Genomic DNA, 16,246 nt, shown 5'->3' on the forward strand with positions numbered 1-16,246 from the left:
ACTGGGTTTGATCACTTGGTCCAGATTGCATTTCTTTAACTTTTTAACTAACCTATTAACCTTAACCATCTGTTCTGGATCTTGCTTGCTCTGATTTCTCTCTAAGCAAGTCTGTATGTCAATCACAGTGTCAGGCTCCTCCCCCTCTCTCACGATTGGTCGAAGGGGTGTCAGGGTTCTCTCCGGCTGCTCAGTGCATGCTGTGTTGCATGATTGATCAGATGCATTGTGGATCTTCTCCTGGGGGACCAGGAGGGTGTGGCATGTGCGCAAAGTGGGTGTGGCTAATCCTTTCTGCTGCTATGGATTTTCCTCCCGTTTCTGTTGTTGTTTGTTTCATTTATTGCTTTATTTCGCACCTCTTGTATTGTTTGTGTTTTAATGGAGCCGTTACTCCTCATGAACGGTTTCCTCAGAGCAAACTAAGTAACTATCGCAGGAAGCCTTAAAGAGAGCGATTTGTGTGGATAATGTACTTACTGTGCACTTAGATGCAGTGATGAAGACAGCAAATACTGGAGTACAGTAGAAGACTTACAGTATGATCATTTATGAATGCTCTTTAGATAAAAGCCTGTCACATTGGAAAGCTTTGGAGTGAACAGATGGATGAATCTCACAAAAACTAGTCATATTTAATCTAAAAATAATATAACAGAAAATATGAAATTCTACTTTGCATAGAGAAAATAAAACTTTTTTTAGGACCGTTAAGATATATTAGTTTTTCCATTTTGACATTATTTTAATGACAAATAAGTCCTATGTTGTTACATTTTTGCAGGCTACTAATGTGTGCTTAATTGCCATGAATATAATGTCATAATAAAAAAAAAATCTATTATCTTAAGTTATACCTTAAAAAAAAAAGTGGTTTACTGATATTAAACGTTTTTAAAAACGTCATTAAAAATTTTAATGTAAGGCCAGATATAGATTTTTTTATTATTATTTAAGATAATCTTTATAAAAAAAATTCTATATTTTTTCTTTTCATATTTTTGCTTCTTTCTTCTGTCTGGCATAGCTTTACATTACTAACAAATCTTTTAGTGTTTTGGTGAAATATTAGAGTTTTTATTTTTTTGGAGTTTCACCTAGACTGGAAATGAAAATGCTTCCAAGAAAATAACAATAATTTTTAAGGCAATCAAGGAGAAAAAGCAGGTTTTTGCCGCACATTCTGTGGGAGAAAAAGCTCGGCTGCTTATAATTCTGGAGTTGTGGCTTGCTGTTTTTATGACTCCATGTTTTTTCCTTAAAACGCTTAAAAACATTTGTGTTGGCTTTTTAATTCCTCTTTTCTATTTTTATGAGTTTCCTTTTCTTCTTTCTGAATTGGATTTACCTTTTCCTGAACTCTTCCTGCGCATGAGTGTATTTTAACTTTTCAAATTTCAAAATCATCCTAAAAAGAAAGGAAAAATCATTGGTTCATGAGTGGTTGTTAACTCTCCGAACGATTGTCTCTAGTTGGGGGAGAGCGTGTTGTGTTGTGGGGCTCTAAACGTGATCAGTGAGTATTTCATGTTTACGTGTTCATCCCATGTGCCCCGTTTCTCCAGCGCCCATACGGAAACCCTTCCTCATGACTTTATTTCATTTTGGTAAAAGCAAGAAACTCATTGGCTACTCATGCTATTCTTACTTAGGCCAAACGCTAACAGTCTTTGCTTCAGAAATATTTAGTACTCGCTCTTCATCTTTATTTGAATCCATGTATCAGAGCTTTTGGAGTAAACCTCTGAAACTTTAAGCTGAAACTTCATAAACTGAAGTTCATCTTGTACGTTTTAAGAATAGTTGGGCGTAATTCTGTCCTTCCTCACAGAGTCTGTGTGTGTGCGAGTGAGTGAGTGAGCGAGTGAGAGAGGGTGCGAGTGCGTGCGTGAGTGAGAGAGAGTGCATGCGTGAGTGAGAATAAGTGTGCGAGTGAGAGTGAGTGAGTGTCTGTGAGAGAGTGAGAGAGAGTGAGAGAGAGTGAGAGAGAGTGAGAGAGAGTGAGAGAGAGAGAGAGAGTGAGTGTGCGAGCGAGTGAGTGAGTGAGTGAGTGAGTGAGTGAGTGTGCGAGCGAGTGTGCGTGTGAGAGTGCGCGTGTGAGAGTGCGCGTGTGAGAGTGCGCGTGAGAGAGTGCGCGTGTGAGAGAGTGCGCGTGTGTGTGAGTGAGTGAGTGAGTGAGTGAGTGAGTGAGTGAGTGAGTGAGTGAGTGAGTGAGTGAGTGAGTGAGTGAGTGAGTGAGTGAGTGAGTGAGTGAGTGAGAGTGTGAGTGTGTGAGTGAGTGAGTGTGTGAGTGAGTGAGTGTGTGTGTGAGTGAGTGTGTGAGTGAGTGTGTGAGTGTGTGAGTGAGTGTGTGAGTGAGTGTGTGAGTGAGTGAGTGTGTGAGTGAGTGAGTGTGTGTGTGAGTGAGTGAGTGTGTGAGTGAGTGTGTGAGTGAGTGAGTGTGTGAGTGAGTGAGTGTGTGAGTGAGTGTATGTGTGCTGTTCCAGTATCTGAAGGGATTTTCTGGCTGTCCACTCACGCCTCTGTCCACTGCTAAACACACACCAGCTTCTGCCTCCTCACCCCACCTCACACCTGCCTCCCTCGTGGTCCATCATCCTCTTGAATCTTCTGTTTTTCTCTTTGTGTGTGTGTGTGCTCTTTTCTTTCTTTTTAGCATTTTCTGTCCTTACTATACGCCCAACGGCAGTATCAATGATGATGAGGGCCGCGGCTGCCCCGGCACGGATGTCAAATTTAAGTTTATACATATTGATTTAGAATCATATTTATTGAAGTGATTGTCAACAAATGCAGATTCCAAGTAGTATGAAAAGTTGATTCTTACTAATTAATTGCTTTGTGTGCAGAGGATTAGAGGAATTTGAAATTTGGAATTTTTAGAATTTAGAATTCTTGTGATGACCACAGAGTTCCAAGTTTTCCCAAAGCAAACTGTAAATCATCATTGGTTCGTTGCTCAGTGGACAATTATAATTTGACCAATAATGTTTCAGATCTGCTTTGTGTTTATTTCGTATTGTTTGAGAGGCATGAATTAACTTTTTTTTTTTTTTGTTAAATATTTAATTTGGGTACGTTTTCTTTCGTTTCGGTTTATTTGAATGGCTGTGCTTTGATAATTTCAGTGGACTAAGGAGGACAGTCTCCGACAGGGTGCTGTGGCCAATCAGTTTGTCCCGATGAACACCAACCCCAAAGAGGTCCAAGAGATGCGCAACAAGGTCTGAACCCTTTTTCCATGTAGATTTAAGACATTTCAGTGACGAGGAAGCAAAAACTTCTAGCTGTTGTAAATGTCCTGTGTATGGTTGAGAATCGAAAATCGATTCCAATTCTGTAATCGGATACTTGTTATAAAATAAATGTTGATTCCTCTTATCGATTTCTTTGTGAGTATTTCAATATGACTTAAAACAATTAAAGCGTGAGACAACTGTCGCCCTGTTTTCCGTGGTTCGGGCATGTGTGTGTACATGTAAATGTGTAACTATATTGGGCAACTCTTAAAGTCACAGCAGCCTAATACTCCTGCTGCCGTCTCTATAATAACACTAATCAAACAACACAAGACACAGAGAAAACTCACTCGTTCTTGGCTGAATCACTTTTGTAACTATATTTGTAATGTTAATTTTTTTTTATATATAAAGTGCAGTGTTATTTTACATTTGATCAGTTTCTGTACCTGAATATCTTAAAATCTTAAAACGCTGTTTTTTTGTAATTGTATCTGTGTTGTGGTTGCTAATTTTTATTTGTTCTTTTTTAGTGTTTACTTGTCTTTAATAATGCTTGAAATGTATATTAGTTAGGCTAGTTGGTTTAGGCTTGCTATTTTTAAACCACAGGCAAAGTGTTCTTTAGCCTGTTGATTTTTGTTCATGATATTCAATTAAATGTTTTGCAATAAAACTAAATGTGAATATCTAATTATTTTTTTTTCTTATTGGAATCGATAAGAATGGGAATCAATAAGCAGAATTGAAATAGGAATCGTAATCGTTAAAATTCAAACGACACCCAACCCTAGTCCTGTGACGATCTTTTATGGTGATTTCGTGTTAACAGTGACTTTTCTTTCGGCAGATCCGTGACCAGAATCTGCAGGACAAAAAGACGGCAGGGCCTCAGTCGCAGGTGCTCACAGGTTCCATGGTGGACCGTTCGTTCGTCCAGGTGAGTCTCTCGCACGTCTGCACACTCCTGTTCCTCCCATTGGATCCAACATATTCTGTTCCCAACGTTATTTCCGTGTGTGTAACCGTTTAATTGTGTCTTTTGACCCCAGAGAGTGACTATATGGCACGTAAGTAAACCACACGACCAGCAAGCCAGAGCTGTGTCCATTTTCTTTTGGTTTGATTGGTTTGCAGTGCCATGTTTGCCCTTTTTCTTTCATTTTGTTTGGTTCATTGACTGTAATAGAAACTCTACAGGATGATACTGTTGTAACACATGCATTAATAATTCTGCACGTCTCACATGACGTTTGCCGTGCTGAGCTGCTAATCTAGACCAGTTCATTTATTAGTCCGGTCTGTATACTGTCCTTTTTTTTTCTCTTTTTTTAATATTAATAATTAAATTGATTTTACTACAAGATAATTAATTAAATTAATTTATTGGTAAAAAATTTTTTGGAAGCGTTTAAAAATAGTCTTTTTTAAAAATTCTTCTTTTAATGCATTTAATTATCAAAAACACCACTGTCTGACATGCTGATATGCTTTAACATCCCATATTAACTAACGATACATAAGTAGTTAGCTATTGTAATTCATATCTGACTTCCACTCACTGTTTTAACGGAAGCATAAACCATTGCTTAACAACATCAGAGTTCATGTTAGATCTGTCTTGAATGATTTATACGTTTATACATACGGAGGTTTCATTTTTACTTCCATAATCCTCCGGATGATCTCGATAGTCTTTTTTTTTTTAAACACTTTAAAAGAGAAATTTCAGATGCGGAAGTGTGTTTTTGCCACTAACCATCAGATCATTCATCTAAACCACCCGAGTGCAGCAACACTATTCCAAACCAGAAATCTTCAGGCCTTTGAATATGGTTTCTGCTGAACGCATATATTGTACATTTACATATTTGTATTCATTTCTCCTGACCAGTCACATGGTCACCAGTCGCAGCAGTATGAATCTGTGTGTGGTTTGACTAGCACACATATGTTTGGTTTCTGGTGTTGCAGTGCATGAGCCATGAAATCACGTCTCGCTCCAGCCTGCCCATACGCTTCTTTAGGAAATGCTTTCTGCATGTCTAGTGCGTGTGTGTGTGTGTGTGTGCGTGTGTGTGCTTGAGCGTGTGTAAATAATAATAAACAAATTACAAGCATAGATAAATACAATAGAGCAAAGACAGATGAAAGAAGCAGTGCTTTGTTATTCAGGGAAATTAACTATTCAGGTACAGGCATTGAATAATCAAATGTAAAATAATACTCTTAGGGCCCTCTCACACCTACCTTGTTTGGTCTGGATTTTCGGACTTTGCGGTTTGATCCGAATCAAAATGTCAGGTGTGAAACCTCCCCCGGACTACGGTCCGGACCCAACAGGCAAAATTTGGTCCGACGAAAAGAGGTAGTCTCGGTCCGGATCAAACTGAACAAAGGTTTGGTTCGTTTCTAGTGTGAAAGCATTTTCTGTATGGTTCGGACTTTCAGACCATTTACAGGAAGTTCCGGTGGTTCTTGCGTAGCCTAAACAACTGAAGAAGAATATTTATGTGCAGATCTGTCAGTCAGTCCCACAGCGTTTCTTCCAGCACACACACACACACACACACACTTGTCCTGCTGGCGACGATAAAATGTTCGCACAACGAGGACGTTCATTTGGCGAATTTGAACTAGCCTCGAGTATAGTCGGTGCTGCAGGGAGTAATGCTCATTCATTCTGTTCATTCATTCCTGTCAAAGTTACCCGGCGAATTGACAACACGCTGACGTCAGACGCACGTCCGTTTACAAACCAATCAATGTCAAGATGCAGCCCATATACATGATGACGACAGGACACGAGTACGTCATGTAAAGTTCTTTAGTGCGCTCGCATAATTGCAATGTGAAACCAAACCAAAACTAACCGAATGAATACAATGTATCAAAACATGACCTTTGGTGCGGACTTTCAGGTGTGAAAACGCCCTTAATTACATGAATCATATTTAATTTATACATTTAAGACTGCAGTTTATCTTTGTTAAAGCTACAAAAGTGTTTCTCTTTTGTTGTTTGATTAACTTTGGGTGACACAAACAGTTGCGGGTATATTGGGCTGCTGTCACTTTAAGACGAATGAACGTCACCAATTCCATGCATACGTTTTCTTTCTCGGTTCACAATTCATAACTGACAATTTGACTTAAATTTCCGTGCACATGTCCGTTCAAGCACTAATAGATAAAAAAGGGAAGGGATCAGGTGTTCACGAGCTTCACGTGCTGTCTGTGTGGCTCTGTGCGCACACACAGGTTCCAGTCTTTTTGCACTTGATGTTTAAACTGACAGGACTTAAAAGCACATGAAAATGATAATCTGTCACTCTATAATGGCTAAACTTTGCATTGATCGGTGAATCACATGGTTATGGAGCGGGGGAGCAGCTGGCCTGTATGGATCATTGATCAACAACGAAGTTCAAACCCTATAATACATCACGATATCGATGCTAAAACAATACATCGTGCAGCCCTACTTGAGCGTGTGTGTGCTTGAGCGTGTGTGTGTGTGCGCTTGAGCTTAAGTGTGTGTGAGCTAGAGATTGCATTGTGTCAATGAATGTCCTCACAAAAATAGATGTACAAGAATGTGTGGTCTCCTGCTTGTATGCATTGGTTCTGGCTTGCCTCATTAGTGAGTGTGTGTGTGTGTGTGTGTGTGTGTGTGTGTGTGTGGTCAGTATTTGTACTGGGCTTGTGCGCTGCTCACCAGCTCTACTGTTTCAGGACGCTCCACTCTCTGACTGTACGGACTCTATTGATGGCATTGACACTTCAGAGAGCTTTAGTCCTTCTAGGTCTATTCGAAAGGTACATCCTGCGATAATACTGAAATGCTTGATAACATCAAACCACACACAGTTTCAATACTCTCTTGCTTAACATTGAGGAAAAACACAGGAACATTTCAGGGCCTTTTTGAGTCTGCACTGATGATTTCAAAACCAATGTCAGATGTGTATTGATATTAATTATGGCAGATTAATTTGACACAAACAAGGAAGTGAGGATCTAAAAGTACATCCAATATGTTATACCTTCAGGTCACAGGTCAGGTCTATATTTTTAATGTTTTCCCATGTAGTTTTTGTGGTTTTGTGGTCTTCTAAATGTAAATCTAAAAACAAATGTGTACTTTTATCCCTCACAGCCTGGTTTTTGTTTGTGTTGCAATAAATATGTTGCATCCTTTGATTAACGTCTTAACTGGGATTTGAGTTTCAATAATAAGACTGAACAACTTGGATTTGAGTTTCAACTATAATAAGACTGAATAACAAGGCTTTTATAATAAAAGGTGAATACCAATTTAAGTGGGATACTTGAGCTTTATCTTATATCATTCTTTATACTTTTTCATTACAAAAAGCAGCATCTAGTTCATCTTAAACTCTAACTGGAGACATTTATGAAGCCATTTGGATGTCGAGTGTCCCACTAGTATTCACTCTATTTAATATCATTTATGAGAAACTAAATTTGCTTGAGCTAAATGCTTTTCTCATTTTTAGAAAGATAGGAGTGCTTAAACGGTGTTGTTTTGTCCTCTTTTGGCCCGCAGGGGGAGCTAGTGACCGCTTCTAAAGCCATCATTGAGAAGGAGTACCAACCGCGGGTCGTCGTCAGTAAAACTGGACCAAACCCCTTCAACAAGTTCACAGACCAGGATCTGGAGGAGTATCGCAAGGAAGTGGAGCTCAAGCAGAAAGTCCCAGAAGGTAAGAACACTACAAATCGCAGATCAACACACATTTCTCCACGCAGAAACTGATACGGATGCCAAGAACGGCCTGATATATATATATATATATATATATATATATATATATACATATATATATATACATATATATATATACATATATATATATATACATATATATATATATACATATATATATATATATATATATATATATATATATATATATATATATATATATATATATATATATGTATATGTGTGTATAACACTCACTCACTACTGGTCAAAAGTTTTAGATCGGTAAGACTTTTTATGTTTTTAAAAGAAGTCTCTTCTGCTCACCAAGGCTGCATTTATTTGATAAAAAACAGTAATATTGTGAAATATTATGACAATTTGAAATAATTGTTTTCTATTTTAATATATTTTAAAATGTAATTTATTCCTAATTTATACTCAGATGAAAGCTGAATTTTCAGCATCATTATTCATACATGATCCTTCAGAAATCATTCTAATATGATGATTTTATGCTCAAAAAACATTCATTATTATTATCAATGTTAATAACAGTTGTGTACATTTTTTTTTTTTCAAAATTCTTTGATGAATAGAAAGTTCACAAGAACAGCATTTATTTAAAATTGAATCTTTTGTAACATTATAAATGTCTTTACTGTAACTTTTGATCAGTTTAACTCATCCTTGATGAATAAAAGTATTGATTTATTTTATTTCTTTCCCCCAAAAATAAAATTTAAATTCTACTGACCCCAAACTTTTATACGGCAGTGTTTAATGTTACAAAAGCTTTAGATTTCAGATAAATGCTGTTCTTTTGAACTTTCTCTTCATCAGCATCATGAAATAAAAATGTAAAAAACTGTTTTCAACATTGATAATAATCATATAAATGTTTCTTGAGCAGCAAATCATCATATTAGAGTGATTTCTGAAGGATCATGTGACACTGAAGACTGGAGTAATGATGCTGAAATCAGCTTTGATCACAGGAATAAATTACACTTTACTATATATTCACATAGAACACAGCTGATTTAATATTTCACAATATTACTGTTTTTGTCTGTATTTTTAATCAAATAAATGCAACCTTGGTGAGCAGAAGATACTTCTTTTAAAAACATTAAAAATCTTACTGATCTAAAACTTTTGACCGGTAGTGTATATAAAAATTCTTGCTTGTAAATGTGGTCCAGTGTGAAATAAATGGAAAGCATGAATTGATGTGCTCATGCTTTTTTTTAAATGTTTTAGACAAATGTATAAGTGATGTTTTCTGAACAAACCACCTCTTCTGTTGACCAACTCAGGAGTGCAAAGTTTATGAGTTTAGATTATTGCAATCGCATTTTACCCTGCAGCCCAACAGCGCCACCGCAGGTCAGGAGAGAAACTGTTGTATTGCATTTAGCACAGGTTCGTGAGTCGGGCTCAGACGTCCCACAGGAGGATCCGAGGGCCACCGCGGCCCCGCCACCCTCCATAATCCCCAGCCGCGGCACTGAATCTGGGGGCCCGTCGGGTCACGACACCCCGGCGGATCCTCCACGGTCCCCTCATAAGGAGTTTCACTCTGCGGTTCTGAAGGCTCTGGGCTGTGACCCGGAGCGGGACGGGACGCCTGCAGGTACCCCTGCATCTGCCTGAGGAGGGCCTCTCTTTCTGGGGTGTATTCTGACTTTGCTGGGCTCTTTCTTTCTTGCTGTCTCTTGCTGTCCCCTGGTTTCAAACCTTGGTGATCCGACATGCTTTGTTCTCGCCCCAGCCTGCGTCCCACAAACACCCTGCTCTGGATCTGTGAATAAAGACCCTCGTCAGCTCTTCCACTCTCAGTCCCGGACTGAAAGTCACCTGCGGGCTCCTCGCTGTCCTCTCAAGTGGGATTCGCTCCTCTGCTTGTTGGGGTTTAATTGGATTCTTGTACTAATAAACCTGACTGTGGCGTCTCTGAATCTGAGCTGAGATTTGACTAAATGTGGATGTGCTGATGGTGAAAGTCCTCCTTACATCCTGTTTCTTGGTTCTCTTTTTTTTCTTTTTACTTTATAATGCAGAAAGATTTTACAGTTATAATAGCATTTATGCATTTGGAAATAATCAAATACTAAATAGTGTGTATCATTAATATACAGTTTATTAATATTTTGAATTAGTGTTTTTTTAAATATATATTTTATCTGTTGTCATTTTAAATTTAGGGGTTTTTTTCTATCCATTTTCATTTTAATTAAAGTTTTAGTACTTTTTTAGTAATAGTTTTTTAATGTACTGTTTTAGTTTTTTTTAATATTTTGAATTAGTGTATTTTTTTTATATTATCCATTTTCATTTTAGTTAAGATTTAGTACTTTTGTTGTGTTTGTCATTTTTATTAGGTTTTTTTTATCTCTATAGGTTTTATTCATCATTATTTATATTTTAGTTTTAGAGTTATTTTAGTGTATCAGCTTAAACTAAACAACGAGATGAAAACACTCACTGAAATAAAATGAGTTTTTTTAATACATTTCATTTTATGTTTATTTTATTTCAAGTAATGAAAAAATAAATGTCTAATGGTTCTAGTTTTAGTTTACGAGGATTGAGTCAGACATTATCAGACTTGCGTGGAATCATCTGCTGATATATTTTGGCAGTTTTTATAATCTTTTGTCTACCAAAAGTGTGCGTTTTACCATATATCAATGTGTAAAAAATGCACAGATTCCATGTTGGATTTGGTATTAAGTTTTTTTTTGCAGCATGCCACTTACTTGTCTGGATATTTTTGCAGTGTTTTGATGTCAGATCTGTGGTTTTGTCTTCCTGATGAAGACTGGACTGTAATGATGCGTGTGCTGTTCGTAGGTCAGACAGCAGAGGTTGAAGATGGTCAAGTTCCCAGCAGCACCTGCACCCCCCCGAGCTCACCTGTGCGTGTGGAGGAAGGTACGTTCATCCGCTCACACAGGCTCTCTCCGAGCATGAGCCTCTCCAGCTGGCTAATGTCTGTCTGTATGTTTGTTAATTAACATTTTTAGGCATTTATTGCTGTTTGTAATAACAGACCAAAGGGCATCATTGATGTTTGATTCATTTACCCCCCACAACTTAAAAAAAAAAAAAAAAAATCTTACAATAAATAACAAAATCATAAACAAAATCTTTATTTTCAATCCAATTATTTTATTTTACACTCTTGGACTTTTCAGGTTGCAAAGCATTTTTTAAATCTTATGAACATATTTAGTTTTTATTTTACCCTTTATGGTCTTTATTACTATGGATTACACCCATCTTTTATTGAGATTACATAATAAACATGCTTTATAGTGTTTATTTATAGGATGCATCAAATGTTCACCTTTTTGACATTGACACCAATAGCCGATAATTAATTAATGAACAATAGGCCAATATTATAAATCTAAACTGTATGCCCTATTTAAAAAAACATATAGAACCAAAAGTAAAATAAAAACTGTTTAAATAAACATTAAAATAACTTTTCACATTTTACGCAAACATGTTTTACTGACGAATAGCACCAGAGTTATTAATATTTTGAATTAGCTTTAGCCTATTTTTTTATTATTATTATTTTTTTTAGTATTAGTATTCTTAACAAGAATCTCTTCTTAATTAATCTTCTTAAAAGGCTTAATTTATTTTAAGTTTATTTTCAGTTATAGTTGGTTTTAGTTTTAATAATTGTAGGTCTTCAACTTAAACTTATTTCAGTTTATTGCCAAGGCAACATTTCTCATTTCTAAACTAATATGTATATTTTATTTCAGCTTTATTTCAATTAAACAGAAATGTTTTAAATAGTTTTAGTTAACGATTATAGCCCTGAATTGCACTCGTTCTCCTTATGATATAGTCACTATTAAATCATACATTTCTAGCAAATTCATAGTATTTTAGGGCCTGGATGTCAAAATAAACATCCGATTCTTATAATCTCTCAGTCACCAGCTGTAATGTGGCAGAACTGATATATAAACTCAGATCAGATGCTGTTGTCTTTAAACTCAGGTGTAATCCGACATGAGGAATGTCTTGTAAATCACCCGTCTTAAATGTCCTCACTCACCCTTCATGCTCATTTCTCCGGGGTCTTTAAGAATGGCTCGGCAACCATTCTTTACTTCTGGTGGCCTTGTGTGTCTCTTTACGGTTTCTGTTAATTTCTTTTTTAATTTAACCCGGTGGCTGTGATTTGATCTGCATAGACATTCTCTCTCTACTTGTGCTTTTTCTTCTTCGTGGCTGCGTCACAATCAGGAGATGGAAATGCAAAAGAGTACCTGTTACCATAGTAAGTACCTCACCTCACCTCCCCACGCTCGAGTTTGCTGCACGGCTTCACTGGATCTCACTCCTCCGCTGTCTAACTCATCTCCCTGTCCTCGCTGTCCTCTCGTTTGTTGTGAGGGATGGTTTACGCCGCTCGGCTCCAGCCAGTCGTACGTCAGATTAAGGAAGTCAAATGGGTTGCGAATGGCATTTGAAACAAAGTGAAACTGCATTTGTAACGCATTTATCTTCTATAATGTGACCGATTTTTATCCATCAGGATTTGAGTGGATGGAAACCTGTTAGACATATTATACATTTCCTTGCTGACAAACTTATTAATTTTAATGAAAGATTTTAAAGTGCCCCTATGCTATTCCTAATTTTGTTTCAAAGGGTCTCCTACAACACAAAAAAATTCAAATTATTAATAGTTTTCTCATAATATTTATTGCACATCACCTAATTTCTCAAAGAGTCTGAAAACGATTCGTCCGTAGATTCGGTCTCTCTAAACCCCGCCTTTCTGAGAGCCGCTCTGCTCTGATTGGTCAGAAACCCAACGCTCATTAGCATATCTGAATTTCAGCTCTTTCTCAGCACTTGATACACGAACCGTAACGATGGCGTGGGTTTTACCCTATCAATCTCATCAAAGTGGCTTTGCTTTGTCAGCAGAAAACAGCGTCTTCTCCACACGAACCAAACTCTTCCAGTCTCAGATAAACTACAGTGTTTGAGGGGCGGGGCTAAGAGACGCTGTTCAGCCAATGAAAACCATAGACTGGCATTATGCAAATTTGTAACAGGAAGTGACATCGGAATAATTGACGACTCATTTCAACAGTTCAGAATCAATTCGCTCTTTTAGGAGACAGTAACTTTATCTGCACTTGATCTTTGCAAACCTTTTACACTCACAAACACCTTTATTACACAATATTTGAAAAAGCATAATAGGGGCACTTTAAATAAAAACAAGACAATGACGTTATTGATTATTATTATTGTTATTGTAGATGTCATTTTAAAGGTAAAACACCTGATGGATGTAGTGATGTAAGGAAACTGTCTGGAGCGCGGCGAGATCATGCTTTAGCAACAAATCTTTTCCTAGAAACTTCTACATTCCTTTCCTACAAACTTTCCTCTTTTAACCTTTATAACGATAGCAAAGTTCTTTAACATGCCAGTCCAGTATTGCTTTAGCCGAACAGGTATGTATGAATATTACGCTTCTGGTGTGAATAATGTTTTAAATATCTCTGCTATTTCTCTGTTTACGACTCTCAGTGAAACTGCTGTGAGGTCTTCAAGCGTGCAGATGGTTATAGATATCAGATAGTAGTGAGCGTTACATATATATATGTGTGTGTCTTTATTACTGGTGTTTGTTTGAGAGCTGAAATGTCTCTGGAAATATGAATGTCGCATTTATAAATGTATGTGTTATTATGTTAGTGTATTTGAGGATCTCAGACTGAGTCTGTTTCGCTGCATGAACTGGATCGAAAACCATCGTTCTGATGGAGACTAAAGTACTGAATAATATATATTAGGATTTGTTGAGTGACAGATATGCAAACTATAGGATGAGATATGCAGGTTTTACTGTATTAAGAGATTAAATCTGCTTTAAATGGTCTTTAATAGTTTGCAGAAAGGGATGTTAATGATTAATCGATGAATAATTCAAAAAATTATTTGATTTAACAATAATTTAATTAAAACAGTTGTAAATGTAAATTAAAACAAAACAAATCAGTATTATATATTAAATTGTTTAGTTTATCTACGTAATTTACATACAAATATGTATTATATTATATAAAACTAATATTATAATGGTGGATGAAACAAAAATGTATGTATGCATACTGTATAAATATATTGAAAATATGATTCAAATTGTAATACTCTCATTTATTGAATATATATTTCTATATTTATTTCAGCATATATGTAAATATATCATGTCCACTTGTTTTAAAGCATACATTATTACTATTTTGCAAACTAGGCACAGTTTTTCAGGGTTCACTCTGAAATTGGTTGTTCTGTTTGCCCAGTACATCTAGTTTTTGTTAATTAGGTAATTGCATCGGGAAGTGTTTCATGATGTAGCAGTTTGGTGATTAAAGCTAAAGATGAGTGTGTGTCTGGAGATCAGTGTGGCTTTGCAGGGATTCAAGTTTTATGGTCAGTTTCTCAGAAATGCTATTTTCACGCTTCGTAAATGAGGAGCCGGAGTATTGAGCGCTGAATTTCCCTCCGTGCCGTGAGCTGGCCGACAAACTCACTGTGATCTTTTCTCCTCGTCCTCCACAGAGGCACATCAGGAACAGACGTTTAAAGACGATAGTGACGCCGCCACTTTAAGACAGACCCTCCCCGATCTGACCCCCGATGAAGCCTCTGATGCCGCCGCCCTCCCCGCAGAAGACCCCGCCCCTGAACTGACTGACTCCGCCCCTCAACAGGAGGGGGAGGAGCCTGTCGCAGGCGACGATGCGGCTGGTGACCATGGCAGCGATGAATCACCGAACAAATCCCCTTCAAAGAAGAAGAAAAAGTTTCGCACCCCGTCTTTCCTGAAGAAAAACAAAAAGAAGTCTGAAACCCAGTGAGGAAGCTTGGCAATACCTTTCTTTAAACCGATTTGTTTTTGTACTGTGTCTGTTCACATTTAGTGCGTCGACCTTTTTATTACATTTTTATTCTTTTAGCAGTTCTGGCTGAGCGCTTGAAGTGCACTTTACGGCAAAGTGCGGCTTGTTAAGCATGATCGTCAGTCGTCATCTCTGTTTTTATATAGAAAAAAGAAATGAATATGAATAACCACTATATTATAATGTATTGGAATGTATCAAATGTAACAGAGAAAAAAATAAATTCAAGTTGAAGTTCCTCCTGGTGTTAAATTAAGATCTTTACTCCGCTGCATGGTTATAGTTTTTCAAATCATGTCTATAAACGTCTTAAAAACACGAATGACCTGGAGTGAAAACGCCTCAGTTAATCAAGCAGTTTCACCAGGTGTACAGCAAGAGTGTAAAACATGCTTCTGATCAGCTTAAATTTGTTTTTGGATGGAAATCGACTCGTTGAATGAATTTTTGTAATGGACATGCAGTGCGAAGCGTTGAGCGAATCTCACAAAACCCGTACGAACATGTTTCTGTCACACATTTCTCCCCAAAAATCAAATAAACTCCCAAAAATATTTTTTTGTCGACTGACATTTTCATAACAAATCATCAAATTCCCCTTAATTATCATTTAAATGAAAATGACTGCGAAAAAAATATTTTTGGCCTGAAATAAAGGAGAAATGGAGTCAAAACGTGTGTAATTGCTATTAAAATTGTCATAATTTTTGGTTGTAATGTGAATGTTTTGTGAGATTCGCCCTACAAAGATGCGTTTCTGTGGCTTTACACGTCTGCGTCTGTAACTAAACACAAAATACCTTTCGTCCTCATGTGAAGGTTTGTTTTAAAACTAGCTGTGACTTTCATCCTGCAGTAATATGAATGACACATGTTTGCTTTTGCTTTTATATATATATATATGAAGAGTTCAGATGCAAAAGCCTCTAAGTGCCATCTGGAATTTTCTTCTAGAATGATCATTTTTATCAGGCTCGTATATTTAAGTTCAATAATTTCACTTAAATGGCATTGCAAATTACCTATTAATTGTCATTTAAGTGAAATCACTTAACCTAAATATACAAGCTTTATAAAAATGATCATTCTAGAAGAAATTTTCAGATGGCACTTAGAGGCTTTTGCATCTGAACTCTTCATATATTTTGTAGTTATTTTTAGCTGTGGTTTATTTAGTTTCTACGAAGCCGCACATGACGTGGGGACAAGAATATGTGTATCGTGGCCTAGAATTAACAATTAATTCCCATGACATAGGCTACTAATACGTCCACTCAATTTAAGTAAATCATGCTCACAATATAATAATTAGTTCCCTTGTTT

At 36.8% G+C, this 16,246-nt stretch overlaps 1 protein-coding gene across 8 annotated transcripts in view; it reads left to right on the top strand.

Annotated features, from left to right (window-relative positions):
- The window catches only part of add1 (adducin 1 (alpha)), a 43,348-nt gene extending 27,882 nt beyond the window's left edge, over positions 1-15,466 (top strand). For 2 of the 8 annotated variants that reach the window (XM_084387100.1, XM_084387099.1), the window contains exons 11-18: positions 3,129-3,224; positions 4,090-4,179; positions 4,292-4,309; positions 6,974-7,057; positions 7,809-7,965; positions 10,824-10,904; positions 12,243-12,276; positions 14,583-15,161. In XM_084387100.1, the coding sequence (XP_084243226.1) occupies positions 3,129-3,224; positions 4,090-4,179; positions 4,292-4,309; positions 6,974-7,057; positions 7,809-7,965; positions 10,824-10,904; positions 12,243-12,276; position 14,583 (561 nt within the window). In that variant the 3' untranslated portion in view covers positions 14,584-15,161. Of the gene's footprint in view, positions 1-3,128; positions 3,225-4,089; positions 4,180-4,291; positions 4,310-6,973; positions 7,058-7,808; positions 7,966-10,823; positions 10,905-12,242; positions 12,277-14,582 lie in introns of all 8 variants that reach the window. The other 6 variants (XM_084387095.1, XM_084387096.1, XM_084387097.1 and 3 more) reach the window with 4 other exon arrangements.
- The last annotated feature ends 780 nt before the right edge of the window (positions 15,467-16,246 follow it).

Source organism: Rutilus rutilus (genome assembly GCF_951802725.1).
Source record: "Rutilus rutilus genome assembly, chromosome: 18".
Lineage (NCBI taxonomy): Eukaryota > Metazoa > Chordata > Actinopteri > Cypriniformes > Leuciscidae > Rutilus > Rutilus rutilus.